General features: G+C 39.4%; 1 protein-coding gene across 1 annotated transcript; it reads left to right on the top strand.

Moving 5' to 3' along the window:
• The first annotated feature begins 6,354 nt into the window (after positions 1-6,354).
• LOC137804834 (syntaxin-10-like) lies at positions 6,355-9,268 on the top strand. The gene is made up of 9 exons (XM_068604245.1): positions 6,355-6,406; positions 6,666-6,741; positions 7,190-7,283; positions 7,485-7,579; positions 7,660-7,722; positions 7,841-7,942; positions 8,149-8,255; positions 8,334-8,428; positions 8,582-9,268. Exons 1-9 carry the CDS (start codon positions 6,372-6,374, stop codon positions 8,656-8,658), a joined length of 744 nt encoding a protein of 247 aa, XP_068460346.1. The 5' UTR covers positions 6,355-6,371; the 3' UTR covers positions 8,659-9,268.
• The last annotated feature ends 2,274 nt before the right edge of the window (positions 9,269-11,542 follow it).

Below are 11,542 nucleotides of genomic sequence, written 5' to 3'. Positions count from 1 at the left end.
GCAGTCAGCTGGACGCTCGCTGAGCCGCAGAGAAAAAGAAGTGATGCAATAAAGCGAAAGTGAGAACAACTGTTTGGAGTTTTAAGCCAAAAAATACCTAAATATCTCGAGTCCCACGGGACAAAAAAAACACCCCGAAAAGTTCTAAATGACGTTTACTTACGAGACGAATGACGTGGCAGAAAAGATGAAGGGAATTTATAGAAAAACATCAGCGATTATTGTAATTTATAAATGTCCGAAGCAAACAACTATATTCTCTCCTTTTACTGAAAGAGAAACACTTCAGTCATCGAATTAGAAGTTGAATCAAGAGTCTTTTTTTTCTATGTGTCTGTTACTTGAGGAAAGATAAATTAAACATTCTCATCACTGAGAAAGTAGAAAATCTGCATCACGCAGTAACTTTGTTGGGAGAAGAGTCGGCCTGTGAGGGGTTTCTGATGTGAACTGAAGGTCAGAGGTCAGAGGTCAGAGGTCACAGTCGCTTCATGGTATTTTCCGTCGCCAGGTGTTGGCCCGGCAGACGCCTGCGTCACAGAGCTCATGACCCGCTGAGCTCCTCCAGGATAACCCGCATGCTGGTGGCCGCTGCGTTAACCTTTTAGAAAGCACCGCCCTTTCCTCTAAAACATCATCCCTAAACTAAAGTGTGTGTCTGCAGCCACTAGGGCTGTTTAATAATGTTGTGTTATAATAAAGCAACACATGTGAGATGTTGTTCAGATGTGTAAATATCAGTCTACATGTTTCTGGTTCAGAGGAAATGAAGATGACACAGAAAGAAATGAAAAGGTTTCAGGTCCAACTATAAAAAAATGACTTTCAGGATGATTATTAGTTTGAAATGAAGCAGCTGTAAAGTCACAACTCTAACAAATGATTTACACGTTTAAATAACAGTCGCTCAGACTGGTTTCTAGCGTGCGGTCGGACGGAGAAGCTAAACGAGTAAAATGCAGTTAAAAACCACCAGAAAACAAAAGAAACAGGTTTCAGGCTGCTCTGTTTTTTGTTTTTTAACCTTTTCCACAGCAAACAGCATCAGCGTGTCAAGCTGTGTGAGGACATGAAGCACGAAACGATGGAGAATACTTCAACAAATCAGCTTTCCAGATCTGTTTGCTATCAGTTAGCATGTAGCATTGATTAGCAAGTGGCTCGGAGTTTCGTGGTCAGACGTGTTACTGTTTAAAGGACACTTCCGTTGTTCATATCTTTGATGATATTGACTGTAAAATTGTTCTGTGAAAGAGTGGCTTTGATTTGAGAAGCTCTTCTTCTCCTCTTCTGGGCCTCACAGCGCCATCTAGTGGACGGTGGAGGCTGCAAACTGCCAAGTAGTTTGGATAAAAAACATTTGTTTATTGATAATAGACAAAGCTAGTTATTTTTTACACATAAATGAAAAGGTCACATTTAGATTTTAGCCGTCTTGGTGTTGAATATCTCAGGCTTTTGGTTTTCTGCCGTTCGCTAGCTAACGTTTCATGTAGCGACGTACATAGTAAATAGATTGTTTTTATGAAAGGAAACCACGCGGCAGTAAACATGGGGAGGAAACATGACCCTCGTGGATTCATAACAGAATCCTGTTTTTTATTCTTTCTCCTTTTATTGTCGTGTTGGTTTGTGACGGCGGCGCTCTGAAAGGTTTTCTGAACAAAAGATCGAGGCCGACCCGCCCGCTCGCTTACATCACAGAGTTTGTGGTCATTTCATGTCATTTTAATTCATGCACCACGTCGGTGCAATACGTAGAGCTCTCCATCCGCACAAATACTGCAAACAAAGAACATCCGACTGAAGAAATGAGCCAACACTTTACGGTAATTTAGACATTTAGAACGACCAGAAAACGAGATGTAACTTTGAGTGACGTGTGTTTGAAGCCTTTTATCACTGTGGCTGTGGATGGAGAAGGAGAGGGGAGGAGACAGGAAGGAAGCAAGGAAGGAAGGAAGGAGCCGGGCAGGACAGGGTGGGATCGAGAGGAGCGACCCACAGGAAGAGAGAGGAGGTGCAACAGGAAGGAGATCCGTGTGAGCCGCATTTTGCTGAGCGAGCTTTCTTTCTGTTTCCATCGATCCGTCATTGATTTATGATTCATGAGAGAGATATGATGTCAGGAGGTTTGTTCTCAGATTCACATTTCCTTTGATCGACAAACAGATTAAACCTGATAAGTGGAAGAGAGACGAGATGAAGGAAGTCCACGTCTCCTGTGACCTGGATGGACTGAGACAACAATAACACAACGACTGCAAAGAGACACAAAAGATTACGAAGGGATTCAAAATGAACACAAAGAGACACAACGTGACTATAAAGAGACTCAAAATGTTCAAAAAGAGACACAAATTACTCACAGTGACGATGGAAAGAGGATCAACAACCACAAAGAGACACAAAACAACCACAAAGAGACACAAAACAACCACAATAAGACACATAACAGCTACAAAGACACACAGAGAAGCTACAAAGATACACAAAACAACTTCAAAGAGCCTCTAAACGACCACAAAGACACACAGGAGAGGTCTGTCCTGCTCCTCTGAGGCAACAAGGAGAAAGTTGATCTGCAGACTCAGGCAGCGGTTGAGCGTTTCCACGGTGACTAATCTCACACAGATGTGTACCAGTAACTCCTCTCCTTTCCCAGTGAGACCTTTACCACACACACACACACACACACACACACACACACACACATACACACACACACACACACACACACACACGCACACACGGACACACACACACAGGTTTCCTCTTGTTTGTTGTTGTTGTTGTTGTTGTTGTTGTTGTTGTTGTTGTCGTTGTTGTTGTCGTTGTCGTCTCTCTGTCCTCCTTCAACCCAATCAGAACTATTACAAACTGTGAAACTTAATTTAACTGTTAACCTTTAAAGTGTGTATTTTATGTATGTTTTATAATATCTTACAGACTCTTTTTGCTCCGTGCTGAATCTGCCTTACGTTCCTCTGTTTATTTGTTTATTTAGCCTATTTAATTGTACATTTTCTATTTTTCAAATGTCCTATTTCACCGTGTTTATTGTTCATTTCCTTGTTTGTATAACGCACTCTTACGGAAGCCCATTTCTGCTACACAAAAAAAAAAATTAGGACCAAAAAATAAAAATTAGGACAATAAAAAAGACAAAAAAAATTACTTTTTTTGTTGACTTGAAAAAAGGCAAAGAAAAAAAAAAGTTTCCCGTTTTATTCCAGGAGAAATGAGAACTTAACTACTGACTACAATTACAGTCACAGCCTAAATATAATTTTAGCTAATATATGTACACACAAAGTACATTGTTGTTGTTGTTGTCATTGTTGTTCCATTGACCATTTTTTAAATTTTCCTAATTATTATTTTTTTTTTCTTTGGTCCTAATTATTTTTTTTTGGTCCTAGTTTATTTATTTTTGTCTTTGGTCATAATTTTTTTTTTTTTGGTCTAAATTTTTTTTTAAGTCCTAATTTTATGGAAGCCCATTCCCACCACAAAAAAAAAAAAATAGGACCGGAAAAAAAAAAAAAAAAAAATAGGACCAGAAAAAAAAGAAAAAGAAATTAGGACCAAAAAAATATAACAATAGGGAGAAAAAAAAATTAGGGACGGGAAAAAAAAGAAATATAGATTTCTTTTCGTTGACAAAAATAAAGAAAACATCTAAGCAATACGTTATTTCATCACTTTGGTTTTACACTACCTTAATTTAAATGTAAATATGTATATTTGTATATTGGCTTTTTTCAAGTCAACGGAAAAAAAGACAACAAAGAAAAAAAATGTTTTTTTGTTTTGTTCTTTTGGTCTTAATTTTTTTTTGGGGGGGGGGTCCTAATTTTTTTTTTTTGGTCCTAATTTTTTTTGTCTTTCTTTGGTTATATATTTATTTGTTTTGGCCCTAATTTTTTTTTTCTTTGGTCCTAATTTTTTTTTTTTGGTCCTAATTTTTTGTTTTGGTCCTAACTTTTTTTTTGGCGTGACAGGAATGGGCTTCCATATAAAAAAAAAATAAAAAAATTTTTTGGTCCTAATTTTTTTTTTGTGGTCCTAATTCATTTATTTTTTCCTTTGGTCCTAATTTTTTTTTTTTTTTTTGGTCCTAATTTTTTGTTTTGGTCCTAACTTTTTTTTGCGTGACAGGAATGGGCTTCCATATAAAATTTTGGTCCTAATTTTTCTTTTTCTTTGGTCCTAACTTTTTTTTTTTTTGGTCCTAATTTTTTTTTTTTCTTTGGTCCTAATTTTTTTTGTTGTTGTTTTTTTGGTCCTAATTTCTTTTTTTTTGGTCCTAATTTTTTTTGCGTTACAGGAATGGGCTTCCATATAAAAAATGTCTTGGTCCTAATTTTTCTTTTTCTTTGGTCCTAATCTTTTTTTTTTTGGTCCTAATTTTTTTTTTGTCCTAATCTTTTTTTTTTGGTCATAATTTTTTTTTTTTTTGGTTCTAATTTTTTTTTTTCTTTGGTTCGATTTTTTTTTGTGGTCTTAATTCATTTATTTTTTCCTTTGGTCCTAATTTTTATTTTGTTTTTTTGGTCCTAATTTTTTGTTTTGGTCCTAACTTTTTTTTTTGCGTGACAGGAATGGGCTTCCATATGAATTCTTTTGGTCCTAATTTTTCTTTTTCGTTGGTCCTAATTTTTTTTTCTTTGGTCCTAATTTTTTATTTTTTTTTTGTCCTAATTTGTTTTTTGTCCTAATGTTGTTTTTTTTTTGGTCCTATTTTTTTTTTTTTTGGTCCTAATTTTTTTTTTTTGGTCCTAATTTTTTTTTTTTTTTTGCGTGAAAGGAATGGGCTTTCACATGAAAAAAAATGTTTTGGTCCTAATTTTTCTTTTTCTTTGGTCCTAATTTTTTATTTTTTTTTTGGTCCTAATTTTTTTTTTTTGGTCCTAACTTTTTTTTTTTGCGTGACAGGAATGGGCTTCCATATAAAATGTTTTGGTCCTAATTTTTCTTTTTCTTTGGTCCGAATTCTTTTTTTTTTTTGGTCCTAATTTTTTTTTTTTTTTTGTCCTAATTTGTTTTTTGTCCTAATCTTTTTTTTTTTTGGTCCTAATTTTTTTTTTTTTTGGTCCTAATTTTTTTTTTTTCTTTGGTCCTAATTTTTTTTGTTGTTGTTTTTTTGGTCCTAATTTCTTTTTTTTTGGTCCTAATTTTTTTTGCGTTACAGGAATGGGCTTCCATATAAAAAATGTCTTGGTCCTAATTTTTCTTTTTCTTTGGTCCTAATCTTTTTTTTTTTGGTCCTAATTTTTTTTTTGTCCTAATCTTTTTTTTTTGGTCATAATTTTTTTTTTTTTTTGGTTCTAATTTTTTTTTTTCTTTGGTTCGATTTTTTTTGTGGTCTTAATTCATTTATTTTTTCCTTTGGTCCTAATTTTTATTTTGTTTTTTTGGTCCTAATTTTTTGTTTTGGTCCTAACTTTTTTTTTGCGTGACAGGAATGGGCTTCCATATGAATTCTTTTGGTCCTAATTTTTCTTTTTCGTTGGTCCTAATTTTTTTTTCTTTGGTCCTAATTTTTTATTTTTTTTTTGTCCTAATTTGTTTTTTGTCCTAATGTTGTTTTTTTTTGGTCCTAATTTTTTTTTTTTTTGGTCCTAATTTTTTTTTTTTGGTCCTAATTTTTTTTTTTTTTTGCGTGACAGGAATGGGCTTTCACATGAAAAAAAATGTTTTGGTCCTAATTTTTTATTTTTTTTTTGGTCCTAATTTTTTGTTTTGGTCCTAACTTTTTTTTTTTGCGTGACAGGAATGGGCTTCCATATAAAATGTTTTGGTCCTAATTTTTCTTTTTCTTTGGTCCGAATTCTTTTTTTTTTTTGGTCCTAATTTTTTTTTTCTTTGGTCCTAATTTTTTTTTTTTTTGTCCTAATTTGTTTTTTGTCCTAATCTTTTTTTTTTTGGTCCTAATTTTTTTTTTTTTTGGTCCTAATTTTTTTTTTTTGGTCCTAATTTTTCTTTTTCTTTGGTCCTAATTCGTTTTTTTTTTTGGTCCTAATTTTTTTTTTTTTGGTCCTAATTTTTTTTTTGTCCTAATCTTTTTTTTTTTTGGTCCTAATTTTTTTTTTTTTTGGGTCCTAATTTTTTTTTTTTTTCCTTTGGTTAGATTTTTTTTTTTTGTGGTCCTAGTTCATTTATTTTTTCCTTTGGTCCTAATTGTTTTTTGTTTTTTTTGTCGTCCTAATTTTTTTTTTTGGTCCTAATTTTTTTTTGTTGTGTGTATCAAATGGGCTTCCATACCCTTGGCAATAAACTGTTCCTGATTTAAAACAAAAAACAAAAAAGGAAGTCTGAGCTGTCCACCAAGTGCGCATGCGCGCGGAAGGAAGCAGGAAGTAAGCATCATGTCGACAGAGGACCCATTTTTCGTCGTGAAGGGGTAAGAAACGTATAAAATTAGAGCTAAAAGTCACCGATAGCTCGAGTTAAAGGACGCGGGTTCGCGTCCAGAGCGGGACGCGACCCCAGACCGCCTGTGTTCAACAAAACTAACAACAAATAAAAGTTACGTGAGCGAAGTTGGGTTGCTAAAGCCAGCTGTTAGCTAACTAGCATCAATCTGTGATGACGTGATTTGTGGGTGGGTGTTTGTGTTTATTCGCGCGTGTGTGTGTGTGTGTCTGTGCGTGCCCGTGCAGGGAGGTGCAGAAGGCCCTGTCTCGCGCCCGCGCCCTGTTTGACAGGTGGGAGGAACTGTTGCAGGAGGGGACGCAGGTGAGCACCCCGACACACAATAACAACACAAAACAACAACACACTGTGCTCCTGCAGCCTCGTGGAGTCACGTGGATCTTTGTCCAACCACACCGTTATTTTATGTTTATTTCTACTCTTTAATCAACTTTAAAAGCAGGGAGCAGCGTCTAAACAAAGTCTACGGTGGCCGACGGGGCTCAAACGCTGCGCGATAGATGACGCGGTTGATCTGTACTAACGAGCACAAACGCGTAAAGTCCTTCAGACTTTAACGCGTCTCTGTTTTATTGTTTTAGAGAAACTGTGAACATGAAGGCTACACACACAACACATATTTAAAAAATCTGCTCTCATAGAGGCTGAGTAACAGGGTGTGTAGTTATCAGACACACTGACTACAAGGAGACACACAACTACAACAACCAAAAGGACCCAAAGCACTGCTCACAGTGTGTGTGTGTCTCAGGTGAGCCGTGATGAGCTGGACTGGAGCGCCAACGAGCTGAGGAACTGTCTGCGGGCCATCGACTGGGACCTGGAGGACCTCAGCGAGACCATCAGTATCCTTAAGGAGCGATACACAACCACACAACAACACAACCACACAAACCCTCTCAACACAACTCACGGTCCTCACATGACCGGCTGTGTTCAAACACACACACACACACACACAACAAAAGCTTGCACCTGCAGGGTTCTCTTGTGAGCACCTGCAGGGTTCTGTTGTGAGAACCTGGACGGTTCCTTAACCCGCTCAGGTATCGTGGAGTCGAACCCGGGTAAGTTCAGGCTGGGAGAGGAGGAGCTCCGGGAGAGGCGGAGCTTCGTGGAGAGAACCAGACACTCTGTGCAGGTGAGCCCATCAAGCTGTGTGTGTGTGTGTTCATTGTAATATGTTTTATTAACTCTGTGTGTGTGTGTGTGTGTGTGTAGGAGATGAAGGATCAGTTGTCGAGTCCTTCCAGTGTGGCTCAGGCAGAGAAGAAGAACAGAGAGGTTGGTTGATGTTTATACACACACTTATATATATATATTTTCACACACACACACACACACACACACACACACACACACACACTTGACGGTCTCTCTCTCTCTCTCTCTCTCTCTCCAGGCTCTGCTGGCTCCTTCAGGTCCGGACAGGTCAACGGGTCTGGAGGCTCATCTGGTGTCTTCTAATTCCCGATACCTCCAGGACCAACAAGAGCAGCAACAGGTAGAGGACACACACGATGGTGTGTGTGTGTGTGTCACACGGTCACGAAGTGTGTTGTCTTGATTAAGTTAAGTTTAAAAGTTGACATGAATTAAAACCATGTGGAAAATAAACAGATCAGGAAAAACATTTACATATTTTTAGGAGATGATGCTTAACGCTGAGGGTGTGTGTAACTGTGTGTAACGCTGTGTGTGTGTGTGTAGCTGATCGTGCAGGAGCAGGATGAGCAGCTGGAGTTGGTGTCGGGCAGCATCCGAGTCCTCAAAGACATGTCGGGACGCATCGGGGACGAGCTCGACGAGCAGGCCGTGTGAGTGAGCGCACACACCCAGACACACACACATAACACACACAGAAAGTGAGTGTGTGCTCGCTCTGCCTCTTGCAGCATGTTGGGCGACTTCGGGGACGAGATGGACCAGACGTCGTCCCGGATGGACTCGGTCCTCAAGAAGCTGGAGAAGGTGTCCCACATGACCAGCAGTGAGTGTGCGCGCACACACACACACACACACACACACACACACACACACACACACACACACACACAGTGTTTTGTTAATGTGTGTGTAGCAGCTCTGCTCTTGAGGTTCTCCTGGTCGGTCAGTTCTTCTCGTCTCTCTGCTGCCCCCTCAGGTCGGAGGCAGTGGTGCGCCATCGGCGTGCTGGTCACCATCATGGTCGTGGTCCTCATCCTCTTCTTCGCTCTCTGATATCCGGCGACCTTTGACCTCTGGAGCGACGCTCACCAGGCCGGATGGGTCTCCTCCTCCTCTTCGTCCTCCTCTTCCTCCTTCTCTCCACTGAGGAGGAACTGGTGACCCGCAGAGAGAAGTCAGGAAACAACTCTCCTCTCTGCTTTTAATGATTTTAGTGGAAACAAACAAGAGGAGAGGAACCTGGTGCTGTTGAGAACCTCACCTCGCTGCATTTGGGTTGATGAGCTAACGGTACTCGATGAGGGGAGGGGGGCTCTTGTCCGGTTAAAAACACAAATCTGTGTGTAAGAACATTCGTATATTCAAAAACGTTGTTTTCATCGTCATCCGTAACTTTTGAGCGGCGCTGAAACAAAAAGTAAACGTGAAAATAAACGGATTCATTCAGTTATTTGTGTTTTAGGGACAGGAGCGAGGGGGGAGGGGCTTATTTCAGTGTTGCCTTAAATATATTTTATATATTGTGGACATGCAGTATGTTGATGCTTATGTACTACATCATGTTTGTGTACTACATGTTGATGTTTATGTACCGTAGAAGTCGGATTACAAGCCGCCACGACCTTCGGTGGGTGTCTCCGTTAGCTAGCTCCCCGCTGTAGCCAGCTAGCGTTGCTGCTAGCGCTGCTGCTAGCTCCCGGACGACCCCTGAAGGTAGCAGGACCGGGCTCAACGCTGGACTCCTGCAGCGGGGAGCTAGCAGTAGCGCTAGCAGCAACGCTAGCTGGCTACAGCGAGGAGCTAGCTAACGGAGACACCCACTGAAGGCAGTAGCGGCTAGTACCCCGACTTTTAAGGTGCTACGTGTTGACCAGGCGGCGGCGGATTTAACCGGAACGAACGCGTCACGCAAAACACGTCCTAGTAGGAATGGACAATAGATGCTGGTCACACACACACAGTTACACACACACCCACACACACAGTTACAGACACACGTTTAAATCCCCGATCGAGGACCGTCTTGTTGGGGTGAAGTCAGGTCTGCAGCCGGCTCCTGATTGGTCGAGGCTCCGTGGCGCTGAGCGGGCGGCGAGAGGTGAGTGGCGCCTCTCGCCTCAGAGCGAATGGCTTCCACCCGGTTTTTTTTGGTATCGATGGGGGAAAAAAGCAGCTGCAGCTCCAGCTGAGCAGAGCAGCAGCGGTTGCCGGGCAGAAAGTCTCCACATGCGTGTGGAGAACATCCCGAGCCGCCGGCCTCCAGCAGAGGGCGCCGTCCGCCTGAATCATGGCCGCGCCGGCCATGATTCAGGCGGACGGCGCCCTCTGCTGGAGGCCGGCGGTCACTGCGCCCCGTAGTGTCACGTCAGGTGACGCCGCCACGCTGTACAAATGTAAATTAAACACGCTTTGAATTCATGTACGAAAGGCTTTGGATCAATTTTATTTGTAATCCTGTGTGATTCAGATGTCTTTTTTTTGTTGGTTTTTTGTTTGAAGGTGTTGCGTAACAGTTTGTCCCGAGACATTTATATTTTTAAACCGACGGGGTCAGAGGTCAAAACTTCCCGAGGAAATCTGGGGTCTAAAAGGAGCACTCGTATGGTTTCTCTTCAGAGATTATAGACGGAGGCTCCCGCGAAACATTTCTAAAATACATAAATAGTTCTTGTTAAAAGCCTGTTTTGGGGTCCGAGAGCTCGAGCGTCCAGATCGGGTCCTAGAACAGATTTAAAAATGTTCTTTAAGCTTTAAAATCACGCGTGTCGATCGCTGACGTTATTGTTGTTGAGCTGATGATGAAATCTGCTTCAGTCAAAGTGCCAACTGTGTTTTTATTCCTGTTAACTCTGCAAACTTTATTCCTTTTTTATGATGATTATTTTGTGTGTTGTTGTAAGCGTCTCCTGAACGAGCTTCTGAATGTCTGCAGGTTTGTTTTTTTTTAAATATCAACTTTCACGAACACGACATGAAGAATAAATGTTACTCGACTGATTCGGACAACTGAACACAAGCAGATGTTTTCTGGAGTTTTATTAAACTTGTTCCACATCTCGACTGTAAAGGTGTGATCTTTATTTGAGTCCTGACCGAAAAGAATCAATCAATAAAGTGTAATGCTTGATAAATATATAATATCCTGGAAAAAGTCCTAGTTTAATATATATATATATTCTGAAAAAATAACTAGTATATATTCTTAAAAAAATAACTAGTATTATATTCTGAAAAATCATTGTACAGTATATATTCTGGAAAAAGTCCTAGTGTAATATATATTCTGAAAAGTCATAGTATATATTCTAAAAAAAAGTCATACTTTAGTATATATTCTAGAAAAAGTCATCGTATGGTATATATTCTGAAAAAATAGTATAGTATATACTCTGAAAACTCATAGTAAATATTCTGAAAAGGGCATATAGTATAATGTATATAAAAAGGGAAGTATATTATGTTGGTCATAAGTTATTTTTTAGCATGTTGAAGGTTATGAAAGTCATAACAGTATTAAAATGTATTTTAAAATAAAAACATGTTTTTAATGAAGTCCAGTCTTTAATGTTGATCTCCGTTGGACTTACTTTGCTCTTGATGAAGACTGTCGGCCATACGGCGAACACTGCTGCATCATGGGAGTTCTCTGCAGGCTTCGTCTCCACAGCGTCACGTTAATGTTGGATGTTTCCAGTGAACGCGTCTCGTTACTGGTGACTGCTGCAGGAACTGGGATCTTTTACTGGTTAACGAGCAAAATGCAGACGTTTAATAATTCTGTATGATCCACCAGAGGGAAAGAAAACGCAAACCACAAAACAACGAAGGTAAATAACAGGTAATAACAGGTTTGTAATAACAGGTTTTATAGCAGCTGGTTAAAAAAAATGTTTAAAAAAAAAAGAATTAAAGGCATACATTAAAAAACTATTATTTT

The sequence above is a fragment of the Clinocottus analis genome, unplaced genomic scaffold (genome assembly GCF_023055335.1).
Source record: "Clinocottus analis isolate CAN_PGR_092001 unplaced genomic scaffold, fCliAna1.0.p SCAF_66, whole genome shotgun sequence".
Classification (NCBI taxonomy): domain Eukaryota; kingdom Metazoa; phylum Chordata; class Actinopteri; order Perciformes; family Cottidae; genus Clinocottus; species Clinocottus analis.
The sequence above is the reverse complement of the archived record's forward strand: the minus strand, read 5'-3'. Positions and strand labels throughout refer to the sequence as shown.

What these genes read in the sequence shown, in the direction of transcription:
- LOC137804834 (XM_068604245.1), top strand. Translation starts at nt 6,372, where the DNA reads ATGTCGACAGAGGACCCATTTTTCGTCGTGAAGGG. An exon ending in CAGAGAAGAAGAACAGAGAG is followed by an intron (nt 7,723 to 7,840) that starts GTTGGTTGATGT and finishes CTCTCTCTCCAG; the next exon opens with GCTCTGCTGGCTCCTTCAGG. An exon ending in GAGCTCGACGAGCAGGCCGT is followed by an intron (nt 8,256 to 8,333) that starts GTGAGTGAGCGC and finishes TGCCTCTTGCAG; the next exon opens with CATGTTGGGCGACTTCGGGG.